Consider the following 19,580-nt stretch of genomic DNA (forward strand, 5'->3'; position numbering starts at 1 on the left):
AGTTTCCCTGGAAGTAAATAAGCCGTTTCCTTTTATCATTATACAACATTTTGAAGCTTAAGTACAGCAAATATACCGGTGGTACCTATATCAAGCAGGTTCATATTATATAAGTGAAACCTCAACGCTAAAAATGGTACCAGTCCGCAGCGAATCGCGGTCAGGTTCAGGAACTTCGCTTATAAAAAAAACACTTTGTATAATATACTCATTATACTTTTTCTGGGGCATAAAAAATGACCGTGAAAAATGGAAATCTGGATAATTCCCTGGATTCGATTCTGGTGCGTTTAGGTGATTTTGGGAAGTACCAAGTGTATGTGTTTACGTTAGTTTGTGTGGCGGTGGTAATGCACTCTATGGTGCATATTGCTTATGTGTTTACTGCTATGGATTTAAACTACCGGTAAGAAGTTGAAAAAGTGAAATTTTTTTACTAAAGTCATTATACAATTATTTTTAAAATGAAACTGAAAACTAAAGATAACGACAACGAAGTTGAATTTTTTATTATATTACTCTTAAAGAAGTTCACATAATTGCATTGTTGCATGCACTTTCTCTTTCATATGAAAATATGGTCATTTGGTTTTTATGAGACAACAGAGTAGTACGTCACGTGACTTTCATATATTAACTTAATTATTTTACAGGGATAACAGTAACACACAAAAAATGTATTAGGTTTTTACATCCCTTTTTTTTAAATGCTCAACATGTTTCTAGCGCAGTTGCAGCTCATCATCAGAGGCTAGAAGAACATGTTCAATATTAAAAAATTAAACTCAAAATACAAAAGAAAGCTTACCTAGTAGGAAATTACAAAATTAAGCGGTCATTCTGTAAAAGGAGACAGCAGACCTGGGGTTAAGTATGTATTAGTTTTTAAGGGGAAACTTCTCAAAAACCTAAAGTAAACTTAAAGTTTAATGATGTACTAATCTGCAAAAATTAAAATTTTAGTAAAGGTATTCAAACTTACCTTACGTTACCTTACAATGGAGAAAAGAAAGAAAAATTAATTAAAACTACAAAAATGAACTACTACTTCAATCTTTAAATTATTTTAGTTAAGGCTTGATAAGTTGTTTAAAGTGATTTTATGATCAGATCATAAATTACGTGAGAGTATTAGAAATATCAGTTGGGATTATCACAAACGTTGTTTAATAATCAATTACAAGTCAGAAATTTATGTTTAAAGTCAATTATTTACGAATTGAGTTCTTAAATATTTAAAATTTAACACACAGGATATTTCATTAAATGAAACATAATACGTTTTCTGTGTTAATTAAAAAAAAAACAAAGAGATACAGAAAAAACTGCGTCTCTAATTTGTACGGTAAAAATCTACAGAAATCCGTATGAATTTCTTTGATAAGTTTGATAAATTCCTATCCAACGTATTTTATAGCTTTATAAGTGGAATTTTTTATGTAATTTCGCCGTCAGTTACAGCTGTCCTGAACTTTGAAACTGTCAAATTTGATCCCATGGAGGTATAAAAATGAAACATACTCGAAAAGTAACATAATCAGTGATACTTACCACAGTCGTAGAAAATGTATAATATTCTACACGCAAGTAATGGCTATTACACTCACTTGTGTCGCAAACTTAATCTTCGTGAGTAATAGCTATCATTATATGCTCGGTGAATAATATACTATTAATTTCCTCCGTGTTGAAAAAATTTCACAAAAAAAGTTGGACATTACCGAGAAAATGCAACCACCTATTTTTCAGAATGTGGCAAGTATTAAAAATATGACACCCTTCACGTCAAGTTAAATTTACTTTAGAAACTAGGGTAAACTACGTTACAAACCCCCATTTGCATCATCGTACATTAAGACTAGCTCAAATTAAGTTTGGTTCAGACTGTGACAATACAGGTGAAAAAAGTTACAGTCTGGACTACACTTAACTTAAGCTAAGCTAGTAGGAGGGTGCAACAGTTTTTACTTTGTAGTAAAAAATGTATTCATTATTTCAGTTCGCTTAAATTTTAATTGTCTTTTTGTCAATTTTAGTTTTGAAATTAAATTGATTAGTATTAATTAAAGTTTTTACAAAATCGTCCCATTCTAGTTCTTATTGCAAAACTTTTAAATTAGAGTTAAATTTAATGCTTCACATTTTCTGTTAAACCCAAAAGTCGCGATCGTTTATCTTATCCAAAGACACATTGTAGAAAAAGTGATAAAAAATAATAAAAAAACAATAAAAAATACCTTTACCACGATGAGTAATGGTATAGATAATAATAACATGCACCGACCACAAAAGTATACATCAGGTCTGCCAATTTCATAACTATTCCGTAATGATATAGGTAATATACAGGGTTTCCCAAAGTTGCAATAATTAAACATGCCGAGCTGGTGTCTTCATATACAGGGTATCCCACCGGAAACTACCGCGGTCAATGTTTCGAAAACTGCAAAAAAGATAACTTTTTGAAAACTTCAGAGTTTAGTAATTGCCTTGGGGCTTCCAGATCTACAGTTATTTTCCTAACGAGTGCGAAAAGCAATACTTTTCCGCACTCGATTACAGTTGCCGCAGCGCGTAGCGGAGTTTGGCCAAGCAGGCGAGTGTGGAAAAGATGCTTTCCACAAGTGTTAGGAACAACATTTTTCTCTACAAGCGGTTGAAAATTATACCTATTTAAAAAAAATCAAAAATTCTTTATTAAAAATATAATAGCTGGCTAAATCTATTTTTTTTTAGGTTTATAGTACTTTTCAACACTAGGAGCAGTTTCTCCTTCAAGCTCTTTACCTGGTTTTCGTTACACCAATTTGAAAAGAAGACATTTTAATTTTCAAAGTACCACCGTAGGTACCCAAAGTTTTACTACCAACTTCACCATTTTAAAATGGCACACCTTGTAAAAAATTATATTTTTAACTATATCATGTATGCTTTGTGTATCATGTACAGCTTTATGTATCATATTCAATTTGTTTTCGAGATATTGAGTTTTTTACTCTTATAAATTTTTGACATGTCAAAATTAAAAATTTTACCTGTGATAGATCTCAAAAAGTTAGGATAGGAACATGCCAACCGATTTGGTCTACATATATTCATCTGATTAAGAGCTGAGCTATAACAGTTCAAATTGTAAAAATGTCATTTTTCGAACGTATATGTCGAAACAGTTAAATATTGATATCGGTAATGATACATGGAACATACTTGAAATCATTAGGAGAATCAAAAAATATAATAATATACACGGAGGTTCATTTAAAATAGTAAAGTTGGTACCAACTTCACTATTGCACGTAGAACAAACTGTTCAAATCTGTTCGAGAAATCTTGAAACATCCTCCTTGCAGATAGCTGACAATATTTTATATTTAAGATTTAAGAGATGAAAAATTTAAATTTCTTTTCTTATTTAAATGTCTACACTTTTATTGTACAGGGGGAGCCACTAAAACAAGTTTCCCACAGTTTACCAACACAAGAGTCTAACTATACTACTTCGGGAGTCGTCATGTGACAAAAAAGCGTGTAGAGGTCTTTTTCTAGAGAATCAAACTTACAATCTACAGAAGGTAATTTCAAAAAGTCATAATTACTTTAAAACCGTTCATCTAATTCTAAAATAAAAAAAAATAATAAACAGAAGACGTTCTGCTAGCTACTACCAGCTAGAAATGTTTTGTCATATTTGATATATAAGTGTTGACTAAGAAAAATTTCCACCTTGTATAAGAATAAACTCATCATCAACATATTAAAAAGTAAAACAATAAGCTTGTATTGGTAATTCAATCACACGATCATCATAATTATAAGTTCCAGCAATCATTTATTTCTAATTTATCCAGTGAATTCAGTTTAAATGTGGTAACAAGTTCAATAGAATTACCTACCTACTATAAACAAATAAATTTCGAAATAAATCAGTTGTGTTGAAAGACTAACTTAGAAGATCAAAACAGTTATTGATTACCTCAGGCTAAACTTTAAATTTTAGTCGACTAATCTAGACTGAACTGGTTTTTTTGGCGAATTAATTATATAACAGTGTAACCTCGGTCAAGTTTGATTTTTTTATATCTGATGAAGCTTAATATTCATTTAACTTTGTTGATTTTCATACACTTTTTAAAACACAAATTAGTGTCAAAAATGGAACAGCAATTTAAATTCAGTGGCTTTTTTTACCAAATTAGCAAACATGGCATATAATCTGCCTGTCACGTAAATAATAAGTCAAAATAAATAATGTGTTACTATAAAACTTTATTGTTGAAAATGTAGTGAAATGCGATTTAGATACCCGTAAAGCTTTTTAAATCATTTGGGATTGTTCTCTGATTTCATTAAATATTTGATTAGTATAGTACAAAATTTAGTTGAAACGTTATTGTAATAAGATCCAAAATATAAACGTTCAAATATGATCTACATATTAACCTCATACGATTTCTCTTTTTATTCGTGGGTGCCACCGTTTATATGATGAGAGAAAAATTTAGAAAAAACATACATAAATTTTCATTTTACTACAGCTTTACTGATCTCAGACAAATCAAACTTTGTCATCGATCAGTAAAGCTTACTATTCTTGATACTTAAAATACTAAAAAGTTTAATTACCAAACTGTAATTTATGTTAAAATGTATTTTTTTAGCTTTAAAACTAGATACAGAGACAAAAGATTTCCACTTTGAGGGTGACTGAACGATGAGTGGCTCTACTTCTTGATCAATGACATAATCCAAGTTGCTCACATAGTAACATTCTCTATTTTAAGCAATGATAACAAAATCAGTCCTGCTGTTCTTTTCGAATAGGGAATTGAAAGATCGTAGAAATTTCCGACACGTACAACCATTACCCAATTAGATCAGCTGCGAAATTAGTTTAAATTGATTCAGGAAACGGTCATGGAATTATTATGTCCTCCAAACACCTTTAACAAGCTTATTTACCTATAGATTTATTAAGGTTTCTATGTCACAGATATTAAATTTATAAACCTAATAATATATAAAATTACTTTAGATGCGAAGTCCCTCAATGTGACTTTTCGTCAGAGAATCCCCAGTATTTGCAACCTTGGGTGGAAAACGCTATCCCTAAAGTTAACAATCACTTGGAGAAGTGCTCCAGGTTTGCAGGGTACGAGAACTATACACTAGCAAATACCTGTAGTGATTTCAATACGGATATTGTGGAGCAGTGTGATAGTTTTGTGTATGAAGGAATTGAGAAGACTATTCTCACTGAGGTAAGTGTTGACTATGAATAAGCTTGGTGAAAAGTTGTTTTGTTAACAGTACAACTTGCAATGTGATCGCAATTTATGGAAACTGGCCATGGTCGGTACCATCAATAATATTGGACAGTTTTTCGGATTGATTATATCAGGATTTATTTCTGATAAGTGAGTAGTTTCTGCAAAAGAGTTTTGGAAGATCCATATAAATTTTTCTGGCAACAGCTATATGAAAAACTAATTTCAGATATGGAAGAAAGGTTTTGCTGGTTTGGGGTATGGTCCTTTGCTCCATATGCGGTTGTATACGAGCTTTTATGCCCACTTATGAGCTTTTCCTGTTTTTCGAATTTCTGGACGCAGCTTTCGGTTCTGGAAGCTACATTTGCGGCTTTGTTTTAGGTATTTACACTAATTTTTTGTCAAATTTAGGTACATTTGAACTACTAGCTCATTTAAACAGGAGTGGAACTAGTAGGGCCTAAAAACAGGGTTCTAACAGGAACCATAATCAGTTCTTGTTATGCTATAGGAGAGATTCTGGTGGCCGTAGCTGCGTGGATACTCAAATCATGGAAGTAAGAATTTGCACTTCTCATAAAGGCTGATAGAAATTTTAAATCATTTCAGACCACTCATTCTAACCGTCTACATACCAGCATTAACAATCATCACCTACTTGTGGCTAATACCAGAATCAATAAGGTGGAACCTTAGTAAAGGACGTGCCGAAGAAGCCAAGAAAACTTTGAAGAAACTTGCCAAAGTCAACGGGAAACATATTACAGACAAAGAACTTGAAATACTGAACGTTATAGGTAAGAAACCAGACCACCCACAAGTGTGTTTTATAAAATAATATGTTTTTAATGTCCAGAACGTAGTGAGATCAAAACTACTGCCTCCATTTTGGAAGCAGTGAAATCCACTAAGCTGATGTTAAGACTGGTTGCCTGTTGTGTTTGTTGGATAACGTGCACTTTCTTGTTCTACGGTTTGACTTTAAACTCAGTGTCGTTGGTAGCTGGAAATAACTACCTGGACTTTATGCTGACAGGTATTTGCAAAAATGATTGCTTGAATTTTTGATAATAAGTTAAATTTTAGCGTTAGTGGAGATTCCAGCCTATTTTGCTTGTAACTTTGTTGTGGAAAAGTACGGGAGAAAGAAATCGTTGGTTTTGAGCTACTTGTTAACTGGAGCTGCATGTTTATCGTTTGTGTTTATCCCTCCAGGTTAGATAATCAATAATTATTACTCTTATGATCTCTTCTAAAAAGTTATAAGTTATCTAATACGAAAAGTTGGATTTAACTATTTCTAATAAACTATTTTAATTTGTTGTATCACATTGTTCCGTGAGGTGTGAGGTGAAAATCACGCATAGATTCTATTAAAAACCAAAATTATGCTGTTTGGGAAAACCAAAGGGAAAACACTCTTTACGTCGAATCGAAAACGAATTTATATCGTTATTGATATCATACTAAAGTCTTTCACGGCTGGTCAAAACTAAAATATGAAAGTTATCCGGGTTCATAGCCATGGTCCAATGGAATTTCTTTCTGACGTTTCGTCCACATCTGCGACGGAGATTATCAAAGGCGATGACGTAACGATGGAAGTGCTCTTCCGTACCTCTCGACGATGCCGATGTCATGGGCCTGTGTGGGCCTTAAACCACATGTTATGAGATGGTTAAACACTGCCGTTATAAGGCCGTGGAAATGTTATGGTTTCTTGGTCTGGTGGCCGGCGGTGGAGAAGGCCTTCGTATTCCAGAAACTAACTAACCGGCGCAATGAGGACGACACCGAGTTTTGCATTAAACGTTTTTCTGGGTTTTCCTGAGTTACCTCTGTGGATACGCAGGGAGCCCGCTGCGGCGCTAGAGAGAATGGAATGCGGCTCCACAAAGCTTGACAAGCACCTGCGTCAAGGACATACAAGTATAGCGAGCCCCATGCATCGGAATAATCCATTCCTGGGGCAAAGGTGGTCCCAACTGACAATAAACTTATTGGTTCGAAAGAAAGTTTAAGATGGAAATCCCAATCAGAGAAAGTTGGGACAGTAGTGATTGATCGGGAAGGGGGGGCAAAGCTGGTGCTGGTGCACCGACTCAAATTTTCTCGGGCGGGAGTGTTCCAACCAGGGATCATACTTTTGAGGGTGGACTTTTTTCAGGTGGAATTGTATGCAATCCTTGAGGTTGACCCAAGCAAGGAAGTTACAGAAGGACTAGAGGGAATGATCGAGATCTACTCCGACAGTCAGGCTCTCCTGCTCTTTGCAGTGTAAAGATGGGTAACAAACTAATTCAGGACTTCTGGGATGCCCTAAACAAAGTGGCAGAGCAAAAGCAAGTAGACCTAGTGTAGATTCCCGCATATATGGGAGCTACGGAAAACAAGCGGGCCGATTTATTGGCCCGGCTCGGGTCTTCTGGAGAGTTTATTAACTGCCGGACCTCGCACAGGTTTAAGTAACGCACTACTACTGGTCGCTTGAAAGTAGCACAGAGACGTGGAGAAAGGCGGAAAGATGCAGGCAAGCCAAGGAATTGATCGATTGGAATCCCAAGCGACACCAAGACTACATCCAAATGGTTGATGTCAAGGAGTCGCTGGGCCTTAAAAACTCTGGTTGCGATTCTGACAGGCCATTGTGGCCTAAACAGATATTTGTATCTACTAGGAATTGGTGATAGCCCTGTTTGTTCACAATGTGGAATGGCGGAGGCAACATCACATCACCTATTAGGAGTTTGCCATCGCCGGTCGTCTATCAGGAGGCGCTTTCTTGGGGCCTCCACACTCTCCTGCAGGGAACTGTCGTCAGGGAAACGGGACGTCTGGATGGCGTAGGTCAGGGGTGATAGAAGGGGAAAAGACGAAAAGAGTCTTAAAGCCTACCAGTAAGGTCCCCCGCATTACTATTACTACTATACTAACAAGAAATTTCCATAAAGACATTTCCAAATTAGATTATTGTTAATCAAGTTCCTTTGCTGTTAAACATGAATGTGGATCGGATAATCACGTAAAAACATCCGGCCGAGGATTTAGGATGAACCAAGGGAATGTAAAAATATGCTAATAGCAGAAAGCGAGGACGACCTCCAGAGAAAGCATGTGTTCTACCTGGCAGCCACTCAATATAATATAAAGATTTTGATCTAGAAGACCAAATCACTAGTCATAGCCAAGAACATCGTTGTAAATTAGCAGCAAATAATCGAGCAAGTTATGACATTTAATTAATTAATAATTTATATATTTTTTTGATTGATATTGAAACTTAATTATTCGAAATTGACCGGTTTCTCTCTTATTATGACATTTACGAAAAAATGTCATAAAGAAAAAAAGTTGCGATCTTACCCAAGTTATCAAATGACGTTTTTAGAGTCTCATCAGTCGATTTTACGAGATACAATAAGATTATGGTTTCCTAGTAGAGCTCGAATCAGATGAGAAAAGGCCACCGCATCATCAATGACGCAGTTTTTAAAACTATTTCTTTCTCCTTCTACAGTTGCCGTCGCATTAGATATAATCAGAGGCGTCCTATTAAAATATTCCCGAAAATATATTGTTAAGCGGTCAAAAAGCCACTTGGCAACGTAGTACGGTTTTTACTTGGACACAATTAAAACAGATGCGGCAGCGGCCAGGGACATTTGGACCTTTTTATATGCTTTTACTAGCCGGCACTCTAAACGGTGTTGCCAAGTTTAAAAAAATGTAGTGGCGGACAGGGAGACTTAAGGGGTTAGGTTAGGTTCCGTTTTAGTCTGGTGTTTTGGTTGTATTATTGATGGTCGCAGTTGAAGTTCACATAGTGTTATGAATAAAAAACGTTATTTTGTCAAAATGTCTTTCAAAAAGGTTGGAAAGAAAGGTGTTATCATATACAGCCAAGGCCGTGAAATCGTCAGTAACGTCTTACAATTTATGAAGAAAGAAGCAGAAGGAGTTTCCATTCCTTTGAAAAACTTGTTGTCTTTTATTTTCTTTATTAAAAACGACGAAAATGTTTCATTTTACTGATAAAATAATAGCACGCCACTGACTGGCTGCAACAACTTGGAAAGTAACGAGAGCAGCAATATTTAAAGCGAGACGTACAGAGATCGTGACATCATCGTTTGATGACGCCTGTGGCCTTTTCTTAGCTGATTCGAGCTCTAGCAGTTATATAGCGACGGAGTTACGAATCTCAAACTAATTTTCAGCCATTTTCTGGGCAAAATTTAGTTGTAAGATTTTTTTTACAATTTACAAAATGCTAGGGCCTTAACGTTGTCGAGATATACCCGCTGACTGTTGCGGCGTTTTTCCAAAAAGTAAACACCTGACTAACAGAATTTATGCGTGACTTTACAGAAAGAGAGTATGTTACTAATGAATGTCTTCTGTTTTCAAACAGCATCAAGATGGGGCAGCCTGTCCGTATATCTAATAGGTAAATTCGGAGCCACCGCATCATTTACCATTCTGTACGTGATAACAAGCGAAATGTTTCCGACCAATTTAAGACACTCCTTCATGGGTACTTGCTCAACTTTTGGCCGGTGCGGCTCAATGATTTCACCTCAAACTCCTTTACTGGTAAGGTGTTTCCCTTTAAACACCCAGTTTGTAAATTGTTAATACTTTTTTTGCAGGCTCAAATCTGGGAACCGTTACCTCTAGTCAGTTTCGCGACAATGTCAATTCTGGCCGGTCTGCTGACACTACTTTTCCCGGAAACTCTGCATAAAAAACTACCTGATACAGTTCAAGAAGCGGAAAACATTGGAAAGATTGATTCAAAGGCTGCGGATAGTTCAGAAGCAGTTAACTGCCGAGAGGACACCTTGGAAAAATATTAAATTAACTCTGGTCTACTCAGTAAATCTGTGATAAAAATAGGACAAGTAAAAAATTAAGCTAACTTTCATTCCATATGTTTTATTCAACTCTAATATATCTTAGATAGTAAAAATATACGTGTAAATATATGAACTTGTAACAAGTGCGTTTAGAGATAAACAATTCTTATGTATATATTATAAAAATATACTAAATTTAAGTAAATATAGTTAATTACATGTTTGTTCCTGTTGTATCACATTAATTCCTTTGAGTATAACTAGATCCGTGCATGCTTTATTGACATAAGGATCAGAACTGTCTAGACGTCAAACTAATTGTAGTAAATATATGAGGATTCCAACTTCAAATGAAAATTGAACAATACATTTTTTTTAAATCACAATTTTGAATTTTGTACATAATCAGCATAAAAATAATTTTTCAGATATATCACTAAATGTAGAAACTCAAACACCGTAAGCTAGTTTGCACATATCCCTTAAAAACTATGCCAAATTTTAAAAAAGTGGAAATCTCCGTGTCCCACAATTAAACTTGCCACTTAAGTACGTCAAAAACCACTATTAAGTATAAAAATATATTTTTTTTACCTATTCCTATTCCTATTAAAGAAGTCCATAAAACTGGACTAACCCAGACAGGATCAAAACAACTTTTCAAATATCAACTGGGTTTGTCACCGTCGTCTTCGAAATGTTCTGCCAAGCTTTTGGTTGGCTTATCGCCGACCAGCTCGTTCATTTCCACATCGTCCGGCTGAATTTTGTCCAGTTCGGCTGGTTCTTTAGGTTCTAGCCGTTTTTGGAAGTACCACAACCATAAAAGGCTGACGGCCATCATCACAGAAGTCATACCAAAGGTCCATCTAGTGCCGTACTGTTCGTAGATGTGAGTGACAAACACGGGACCCATTACGCGGGAAAGACAACCTGATCCAGTCATTAGACCCATCCAAACGCCCTACAAAATATTGGATTTGCATTGTTGTGAATCAGTAAATATTGTGATTGCTACAGCAAAATTTTTGGCAATTTTTAACGGCCTGTATCATCAAAATGCCTGAACGGAATTTAATAAACAAAAAAGGCTGGTTGGTTGATATTTCGGGATAAGTTTGGCGGTTTTTTGCAGCCGCACTATTTTTTTATAGAAAATGTCTACAACACAAATGCTTTAATTAATCGTCAGCCTATGTCCTTAGTTTCACTTTGAGTAAAATTTTAATAAAGAAACCTTTTCATTAAAATTACTTTAAGTATTCCTACAGTACAGGCTAACATACCTATAAGAATATGCAATCTTTTGCGTAATTATTGTCCTAAATTAATTTTTTTATACAACCAATTAGTCGCCGTGTTCCTGAGATACAGAGTAACATACCTATAAAAAAAGTGGGACTTTGTCGAACACACTTCGTATATTCTTTTGTAGGGAAAAATGGAAATACTGTCTCCAGATATCAACCAAACTTATTATATGAAATCTGCTAGGATATGCCCGGTTCATAAAAAAGGCAACAAAAATGATGTGACTCAATATAGACCTGTGGCCTCGATTTGTGGGTTTTCAAAGCTGTTTGAGATGCTGATGCACGACTACTTGATGACTAGAATAAAGCCGAATCTAACAGTTAACCAACATGGTTTTTTCGGGGGCAGATCTACCGTTACTAATCTTACATGTTTTACTCAATACGCTTCAGCTATAGTGGATGGGCGAGGACAAGTTGATGTCGTTTATACGGATTTCCCTAAAGCCTTTGACAAAATACACCATAGCATATTATTACAAAAATTGAATTTCTTTGGTTAGTCCGATGGGTTTGTTAGCTTTTTTGAAACTTATAACACTGATTGCACACAGTACACGCACACTTTACCATTTAAGGCGTCCTCAAGAGTTTCCCCAAGGATCAAATTTGGGCCCTTTACTATTCTTAATATTTATAAACAACATAGTGGAGTCAATTGAGGTGGAGCATCAAATATATGCGGATGATCTAAAATTGTATGTGACGGTGGAGGACCCGGGGGACTGTCTGAAGCTGCAGCGCTCTCTGAATGGTGTGTCAGAGTGGTGTATTGCAAATACACTGCCTTTGAACGCAGCAAAGTGTTCAGTTATGACCATAACGAGAAAGCATTCGTCTTGTTCTTATCCATATACCATGCACCAGGTTTATCTTGCGAGAGGAACCTGTTCATGGAACTGTTGCAGGAGCAATTCGAGCGTTGGGATTTGTAATGCGAAATTGTAAGTCATTTTCAAACATTGAGGCTCTTAAAAGCTTGTATTTGGTTTTTGTTAGAAGTAGGCTGGAATATGGATCAATCGTTTGGTCACCTATTTACACTAAGTATATAAATGAGATTGAGAATGTCCAGCGAAAATTTCTAAAATATTTGTCGTTCAAAGTAGATCATGTGCACCCCGTGAGAGGGATAGATAATGCTATTTTAACACAGATATAGTTTAATCAGTTTGGAGTCAGGTAGAAGTGTCCACGGTATAATGTTCATTTATAAACTGTTGAACGGCAGGATCGATTGTTAATCCATTCTGGGGCAACTAAATTTCTTGGCACCTTTGAATACAGCAAGATCACATATAATACGTTCTACCTGCCAGCGGCCGGAACCGCTCTCTCCGTTATATAAAATATGTTCTTTGTATAATTCGGTAGATCGGACCTGCGACCTAGATCTTAGTAAACCATTCATAAATTTTAAGAGGACTTTGGAACGGTACTTTATGAATACCCAAAAATGTCGCATGTATAGTGAAGTTGCGTAGGTTAGTTTGATGTTTAAGTTGAATTTTGTAAGTTGTGTTGTGTAGAGTAGGTACTTATATTACATTCCGTTTAAGAGTTTAAAATCCATGTTACTATTATATTACTATTATTGTGAATAAGTTTCGGCCCTGTTAATTCATTGTTGTTGGGCCTAAATAAATAAATAAGTATGACATAAAAAAAAATTCTAATATTATCCCTACCTAACTATCAAATGTAAATTGAAATTCATACAAGAAATTTGCAGCACGTTTTTTTTTTACCCTGTACGAATGTGACATGAAGGTCTATTAAGTTTCAAAGTGCTTGATATTTTTATTCGATTCTTCGTTAAAAATACTACATATAAGTTATGTATTCATTTTATTGAGTACTTTTAAGACACTTTATTAAGATGTCAAACCAGAGAGAAAAAATTTTGGCGTTACATGACTTGGAAAAGCGTCCGATCGATATTGCACGAACGCTCGGCATCGACAAATCTAACATCCGACGAACCATCAAGCCGTTGGAAGAGCTCGGCCATACTGGTCGCCGTCCAGGAAGTGGCAGAAAGCGCACCGTTAGAACCGCTAAGAACGAGTCAGGCGAAATCCGATGGTCTCCATGCGAAAAATCGCTTGTGAGACTGGTATTAATCGGGAAAATAGCCAAAGAGGATCTACATCTCAAGCCTTTCAAGCTCAAAGAAGTTCAGCTTCTCACCGACGATAAGAAGCGCGTACGGCTTGAAAGATGCAAACGACTCCTTCGTCGCCACGCTCCCCTTCAGTGGGACAAAATCCTCTTCTCAAATGAGAAGCTGTTCACCGTTGAACAAGCCCACAATCACCAGAACGATAGGAGCTGGTGTGTGGAGGCCCCGGGCACTTTGGCCATCGTCGAACATCGCCAAAATCCCGCGGCTGTTATGGTTTGGGCCGGAATTTGCGCCAGCGGCATGACCCCCTTCGTTTTCGTGGAACAGGGGATCAAAATCAACAAGGACGTCTACCGCCGTGACATTCTTGATGTCGTCGTACTTCCGTGGGCTCAGCAGCACTTTGGCGATGCAGATTGGACGTTCCAACAGGACTCCGCTCCGGCCCACAAAGCAAAAGCGACTTAGGACTGGTGCCGGATCAATTTTCCGGATTTTATTTCGTCGAAGGAATGGCCACCCTACTCGCCAGATGGACTACAGTGTGCGGTCTATTTTGGAAACCAGGACCTGTGCTACACGTCACAAAACTTTGGCGTCGCTGGATGAGGTGCGTGGCGCGGCAGAAAATTTTCGGAAGCGTTTGGAGTCGAGACGCGCAAGGAGGCCACTTCGAAACCGACTGAGTATGTTATAGTCAAAATAGTTGTTAATTGTTCTTTGCCAATAAATTAGAGTTTTGTTGCAAATTAAACATTTTATGTAGTTTTTGAGTCAAAATGAATCCCTTGATCTTACAAAAAACCGGTATTTCATAACTTTTTTTTATTTATTAAACTAGACTCATGTATTTCGAATATACAAGAAGTTAAAAAATGCCAAAAAGTATCATTTTCGTGAGCAGTTTATTGTGTAAAACTTTCTGGAAGTTACTTTACCTCGATATGTACGATATGTTATTAATAAAGTCATTTTAACTATAGTCTATTTTTCGTACGTGCTTTTGCCATGTCCTATAAAATAGGTATACTTACCTATGTCAATATGAGTTACAGAAACAATCTTCTTAATCTTTCAAAGTATATCAAAATCATCTTGAGTGACCACGGACTTTATTAATAATTTCTTAACTTGAGTAAAACTGACTGGCATAAGAATATTAAGAATAAACATTTGTGTTATTCACACAAAAATATAAAGCTAGATTTTTTTCTCCAGAATATTGAAACTCCAAATTTGACAAAAGAAAGTCGAACGGTGTGTATAATACCCCTAAGAATTTCATATGCGCTGATCAATTAGATTTAGTTTAGTAACCAAAAAATGCAGACGTTTTCCGAAATGTTTCCGGAATAATTTCATTACGGTCTTCCAGTGGATTCAAAAGTTATGCTTCAATATCATCCTATCCAAGTTCGTGCCTTGTTCAGATCAAAACAGTTTTGAAGAGTTTTATTCATTCTAAGGGTTTCCCCACGTCCATTTCAGTAGATTTTGACATGTTTCAATATTTTCTAGTAGCCCCAGCATGGATTTTCAAAAAAATCAGACATTTTCTGAGATCGATCATTGTTTCAGTTATTTTAAGACCTGTTAAAAGCATCCTCACTTGGTTTTACATATATTATACACTCCACGAAAAATTCATATCAGTTTTCTGTCCCTAGCTCAAGGCAAATCATCTGCAAACTGTTTCATATATTTTTAAGTCTCTCTTATTTCCTAACTGAATGAACACCCTAGTAGCAAGTATGGATCTGATATTTCATAATCCGATGTTTACAGAAGAACAGTTTTCAAAGAAAAATTAACCCAAAAGAAAAAGAGAATATCTCATACACGCAAACTATTTAGATCCAAGGGGAAAAATAATCGGCATTTCTAGGATTAGAACTAAAAAAACAAGAGGAAGGCTCAACACTTGCATGCAAACCGAGATTTCATTCTTCAATATAATCACTTATACAGGGTAAGTCTGGAAAGCGACACCCCCTTGTTATTTATTAAAAAAAAAGAATTAAAAAAAAAAAGTTTGAATGAAAATTGTAGGTGTTCATATGTACTATATTTTGCAACACCAAACTATTATTCAGGGTGACTCATAAGTGAAATCACAGTTAAAACAATGTTTTCTTAAATGAAATTCTGTATATTTTATTGCATATTTAAAAAGTACATTAAATTTACAATATTTTTATATTACATGTCATTGTCAAATATTAATTATTTTTCGAAATATTCAACATTTTATAAAACTTGATGATAGTTGTTATGCAACATCTGTACATCTTACCATTAACAGTATAAAACTTGATATTTAAATAATCTGGAGGTATCTAGTTGTTATTACGTGGTACTAGGTATCTGTTGGGTCTAATGGTAGTTCCTACCACTATTGTCAGTGCTACTGTCAAAATTTCAAATTAATTAAATTCCAATGTGTTCAAATGACGGTACAATTATTGTAATCGTCTTTTATAGTTTTCCATAATATCTAATAAAGTTTGTTTGGAAATTGTATTAAACCCAATCAAGGTGCGTCATATAATTTGATTTGATTATCTGCTATGAAGTTTGCTTAATTCAAATTTCTAATTGTGACTGACAGTAGTCGAAAGGACTATCATTGGACACATCAGATACCTAGTACCAGGTAATAGAAACTTCCTATTATTTAAATATCAAGTTTTGTAAAATGTGGAATAATTCGAAAAATTATATTAAAATATTGCAAATTTAATGTTCTTTTTAAATATGCAATAAAATATACAGTTAAAAAAACGTTATATTACGTGGTTACCTCAATTATGAGTCACCCTGTATAACAGTTTGGTGTTGCAACATATGGAACATATGCACACCTAGAATTATTATTTGATTTTTTTTCAAATTCTTTTCTTGTTTAGGAAATAACAAAGGGGTGTCGCTTCCCAGACTCACCCTGTATTATGACGTGCAATCATTAATGCATCGAAAACCAATAGAAAATCAATAAACACATTCAAGTTACTACTTATAGATAATGACGGTAATCATCGAGTACCTACTTGTTTGCAAGCACCAAATAATGCACGTAAAACAACTAATAAAATAAATATTACAGTTTTAGTTAGTATAAATTAATTAACATTTACCAATAATGGCCAATTGCATCAAATAAAAAAATTGTGTTTCTAACTTTAGCACTAAGCCAATTTCTAAAGTGCTTAAACATAAATATAGAGTTTGAATTGAAAATAGCGCCAAGCTAGGAAAGGAAACATTTGACACGCACGCATTATTTGTAACCTTAAATGCTTTATAAAAATATCAAATCAAAATCAACTGACTCACCTGAGGTCTAGATCCTAACAACTTAGAGAACAGCGTCTGGATCAAAGTAACTCCAATTGGATACCCCAAAATTGTAAGTGCGTAGCAAAAAATAAATTGAATATATGTTACAGCAGGTACTGTTTGGCACCACTCTTGAGTGGACGGACAACCAACCAGATCTTCTCCACAGTTTAAAGTCATATAACTGATTTCCTTTGTGTTATTGGTATTCAAGTCCAAATACCTGCAAAATTTAAATATTAAACCGTAAATAAAAACTCAATAAGTTATACAACCTGTTAAAGGACATCAAAGTGTTGTTTAAATTGGTATAATTTAAACTGCTTGTCAGTCTGACGTTTTTCAACATGTGCTTGCAGAGTTCTGAGAGATTGAGTTTAAAGTGTACGTCGTAGACTTCTGGAAGAGGCCCAGAAAATGGAAAGCATGACTGGAACATTATTCGTTTAAACGTTTTTTTTATATTAATGTTAATAAGCACTACATACTATTCTGCCAAGAACCATCATCAAAAAACCTATCCAAATCATCAACTTAACCTCAGAGAAGCGTTTGGATAGTATGGGAATTAACGGGAAAGTTAAAATTGAACAAACAGCACAAACAGACATAATCAAACCCATATACCACAAAGACTTTTCCTTCGACCAAGCCAGCTGGTCCATAATCAATGGGGTACCTAAAAATTGCTTAAATTTATAACACCTTGATGTATTTAAGTCTTTTTCACATACCAAGAGTCTCCATTAACATGAAATTAAACACCATAACAAAAAAAGCAATAATCAGAGTCCAGGCAGCAAAATAGTCAGGCTTGAACCCCTTCCAGGCCGCTTTTTCATTCTCCCCTTTAAGGCCTTGTTTCTGTAAAGCTTCTTTGGCCGCTATTTTCCTCTCGCGGAAAACATTGGGGAAAAACAAGTAAATATTGACCAGTGCCAATAAAACATTAATCCAACCAGTGGCGGTATACATATTCAACCGCAATCGGTCTGGTATTAACCAGGTTCCTTGGGAACCTAAAGGAACTACAGCCATTTGAATTGCTGGGCCGACAACGAAGCCCAAAACCTGAGCTAGAGAAATCATAGAGACCGCTTTGGTTCTCTCTGAGTGTTTCGTGGCCGCTGATAAGTACGACCGACATGCAGCTACATTAGCTGTTTTGTAGTTCAAACACTTATTTAGTAACTTTGCTAGATAAAATGTTGAAACAGTGTTATACCTGAGCTTACACCCACCAAAAATCGGCTCCACAACATCCAATATTTGGTGTGGGTTTCCCAAAGTTCAAGGCACGAGTAGATGGCGCTGGCGCCGGTAAATACCAACAAAGAAAATATTAAAGGGATCCGAATGGATCCTAATTTATTGCTCCACCATCCAAATACAGGTGAAAGCAGCATTTGACCGAACGGGTTGGCGGCCACGATTAGACCCATAAAAGCTTTATCTGCTGATGCATCTATCTAAAAAGTTATTTTAATTATGCAAAAAACTGTGACAACTTACCTTAATACTAACGCCAGTGGAATACATAAGAAAAATTATAGCAGGTAAAAGGTTCAGCTCAAAGCAAACTAATATACTAATTGCTTGAGTTCTATGAGTAGCTGAACCGTCTCCCTGCTCTAATTTCTTATGGAATCTATACTGGTGTTAGTATTAAAATATAATTTTCATTTGGGGACACATCCCCGATATCTCAAAAGCAAATGACTTTCGCTTTAAGCCAGTTAAATAACCGAATCAATAGAACGAACAGGATGATCTGTTTGGCAGCATTTTTTTTTAATAAACTTTTCTGTTTAAGTAACTTTGATTAAGTATTAAGAGCGTCAGAGGTCGTGAAACAAAACATTTTTTACCCTATACACATTTGTCCGAAATGGCTTCGTTTTTGAGCTGCAGGAAGTTGAAATTTCAAAAACAAGAACCAAACCATAATGTCCAAAAATAAACGCTAAAACTCCTTGATATACTTACATAAAGCATTTCTGTTATTAGTGTTTTATTTAAAAGAATAGATGATTGATTTTTGTGCTAAGAATATGACAAGTTGCTGCGTCAGAACCTTGGTCAGAACGCCGATGAAATTTCTGTAGTCACTGTAATGCATCCAGAAGATGTCCCTAATGCGTAAAGGAATAAACTATACAAACTGCATGGAAATGCACTGAGTTTAATTACCAGAAAAAAACCTTCTTCTAAAATTTGACCACCCTATAGCTTAAACATGTAGTCATTGAGTATTCCTGAAAGTGTGACGGCATTATGAGACATTATCAATAATTATTTTTATTGTGTAAATAAATATGGGTATCTTAAGTAGGTGATATATTATATTATTTATAATAATAGATTGATAACCACTACTATTATCAACATTAAACTAGTATATTAAAATAACGAATTTACTGCTAAAGTATAAGTAAATAAATTGTTTTAAAAAACTAAAACGGTACGATTATTGTGTAATTGATTTAACTGGTTAACATTGTAAATTATAATTACAAGTGAACACACAAACGCTAATAGCCTATACCTATGTAGAAAATGTTTGGAAACAAAGCTTTTCATTTGTCACCTTTTCTCTTTACATGTCGGCATATGTATTTAATAGCTTTAATAATTTTTTCTACGAATGTTTGCAAATAAGCTAGTTTGCATACGTAAAAGTGTG

General features: G+C 35.2%; 2 protein-coding genes across 4 annotated transcripts in view; one reads left to right on the top strand and one right to left on the bottom strand.

The window, feature by feature from the left end:
• Cln7 (CLN7/MFS domain-containing 8) overlaps positions 1–19,580 on the bottom strand; it is a 63,067-nt gene that overhangs the window by 37,277 nt on the left and 6,210 nt on the right. For 2 of the 3 annotated variants that reach the window (XM_081993061.1, XM_081993063.1), the window contains exons 3-8: positions 18,123–18,366; positions 17,632–18,057; positions 17,386–17,576; positions 17,173–17,327; positions 16,895–17,120; positions 10,183–11,087 (exon numbers count right to left, since the gene is read on the bottom strand). In XM_081993061.1, the coding sequence (XP_081849187.1) occupies positions 10,791–11,087; positions 16,895–17,120; positions 17,173–17,327; positions 17,386–17,576; positions 17,632–18,057; positions 18,123–18,366 (1,539 nt within the window). In that variant the 3' untranslated portion in view covers positions 10,183–10,790. Of the gene's footprint in view, positions 1–10,182; positions 11,088–16,894; positions 17,121–17,172; positions 17,328–17,385; positions 17,577–17,631; positions 18,058–18,122; positions 18,367–19,580 lie in introns of those variants that run through there. The other variant, XM_081993068.1, reaches the window with a different exon arrangement.
• LOC145738229 (organic cation transporter protein-like) lies at positions 125–10,347 on the top strand. Its single transcript, XM_081993075.1, has 10 exons — positions 125–406; positions 5,033–5,258; positions 5,308–5,414; positions 5,494–5,648; positions 5,710–5,824; positions 5,877–6,064; positions 6,124–6,303; positions 6,354–6,482; positions 9,679–9,860; positions 9,917–10,347. Exons 1-10 carry the CDS (start codon positions 237–239, stop codon positions 10,121–10,123), a joined length of 1,659 nt encoding a protein of 552 aa, XP_081849201.1. The 5' UTR covers positions 125–236; the 3' UTR covers positions 10,124–10,347.

This window comes from Ips typographus, linkage group LG1 (genome assembly GCF_016097725.1).
Source record: "Ips typographus isolate SLU linkage group LG1, UJ_Ityp_2.0, whole genome shotgun sequence".
Taxonomy (NCBI): domain Eukaryota; kingdom Metazoa; phylum Arthropoda; class Insecta; order Coleoptera; family Curculionidae; genus Ips; species Ips typographus.